Genomic DNA, 1776 nt, shown 5'->3' with positions numbered 1-1776 from the left:
AAAATGAACAGTGAGCCACATATTGCCTTTCAAAAGGGATTGTTTCACATTTATACTAATTCTATTTGGCACCATATCGAGGTAAGACCACTGGTGAGATAAGAAAACCATGACCAGGGCGCCTGGGTGACTCAGTTGGTTAAGTGTGTGGCTTCGGCTCAGGTCATGACTTTGGGGTCCTGGATCCAGCCCTGCATCTGGCTCCCTGCTCAGTTGGGAGTCTGCTTCTGCCTCTCCCTCTGTCCCTCCCCCCACTTGTGCTCTCTCTCGCTCTCTCTCATAAATAAATAAATTAAATAAATAAATAAACAAACAAACAAATGCAAAAAAAAAAAAAACATGATCGGTAAGTCTCTCACATAAGCAAAGCCCAAATCCTCTGCATATTTAAGAGACGTTACTCTAATTCACAAACTGAGAACATAGTCTCCTCATTGCCACCTTCATCTCCTTATTTCTCAAAGTGTAGATGACCGGATTCAGAAAAGGAGTGAGAACTGCATCAAAGATGGCAAGGAACTTATCCAGATGTGATGTGGGAAATGGCCACACGTAGAAGAAGACTAATGGCCCAAAGAACAAAACAACCACAGTGACATGAGCTGACAGAGTGGAGAGGGCCTTGGACATACTCCCCAAAGATTTTTTCTGAACAGTCACCAAAATAAAGGTGTAAGAGATGATTAGAATTAAAAAGGAGGCCACAGAAATAAAGCCACTATTGGCAGTAACCATGAATCCCAATTTGTTTGTCTCTATGCAAGCAAGTCTGATAAACCGAGGAAGGTCACAAAAAAAGCTGTCTAATTCATTAGGCCCACAGAAAGGCAAGTCCACAACAAAGGCCAGTTGAGTCACTGAATGAATCAAGCCAATGATCCAGGAAGCAACCAGAAAACAAATGCACCTCCGTGGGGTCATGATGGTCAGGCAGTGGAGAGGCTTACATATGGCAACGTGTCTGTCAGAGGCCATGGCGATGAGCAGCACCATCTCAGTGCCCCCAACGGCATGGATGAAGAAGATCTGAGCTACACAGCCCCCAAAAGAGATGGTTTTGCACTCTCTTAAAAGATCATAAATCATCTTGGGAGCTGTGGAAGAGCAAAATATCAAGTCGATGATGGAAAGGTTGGCCAGCAGGAAGTACATGGAGGACTGTAAACGAGGGTCAGAGGTCACAGCACAATGAGGAGGTTTCCCATCAAGCTGGCCACATAGAACACACAGGAAAAGAGGAAGAGAAGGAGCTGGATGTCAGGTGAGGTGGAGAGTCCCAGGAACACAAACTCCAACACCGCTGAGTGATTGCCTTCATCCATGGCCTGTCAGCAGTGACACCGCTCATACCACCTGAAAGAGGAGAGTAAGGAGAAACTGATGTAGGAGAAATGGCATGGATCTTAATCTTGGGCAATTCAATCATTGTCAGAAAACTAGACCAAGGCTGATGCGTGCTCTTGGAGACCATTTCAGTCACAAAGCAATTCAGATATCTTTGTCGTGTTTCATCACCAGAAGGCAAATAAAAGAATAAGGATCCTTTTACTCACTTAGATTGATAGTTCTGTTGTATTTTTCCTGTCATTGTTTCATAGTCATATCTCATAAATGACTATGAATTAAGAGGCTTTCAGAAAGTACCTAACTACATGAAATAATGCAGTGACAGTACATTCCATAATTTGGACATATCACAGTATAGTGTTACCATATCCATGACCACATTGGCAAGTTCTATGAAAATCTTTATAAGCTTTCTTTGAAGACCTGATA

General features: G+C 43.1%; 1 protein-coding gene across 1 annotated transcript; it reads right to left on the bottom strand.

Annotated features, from left to right (window-relative positions):
• Window positions 1-402: 402 nt before the first annotated feature.
• Window positions 403-1342, bottom strand: LOC118529644 (olfactory receptor 4F6-like). The gene is given in 2 exon segments (XM_036082570.2): window positions 403-1184; window positions 1187-1342. Coding segments are annotated over 2 exon segments (918 nt in total). The 5' UTR covers window positions 1323-1342.
• Between the last annotated feature and the right edge of the window lie 434 nt (window positions 1343-1776).

The sequence above is a fragment of the Halichoerus grypus genome, chromosome 8 (assembly GCF_964656455.1).
Source record: "Halichoerus grypus chromosome 8, mHalGry1.hap1.1, whole genome shotgun sequence".
Taxonomy (NCBI): domain Eukaryota; kingdom Metazoa; phylum Chordata; class Mammalia; order Carnivora; family Phocidae; genus Halichoerus; species Halichoerus grypus.
This window is presented reverse-complemented; position numbering and strand designations above follow the sequence as displayed.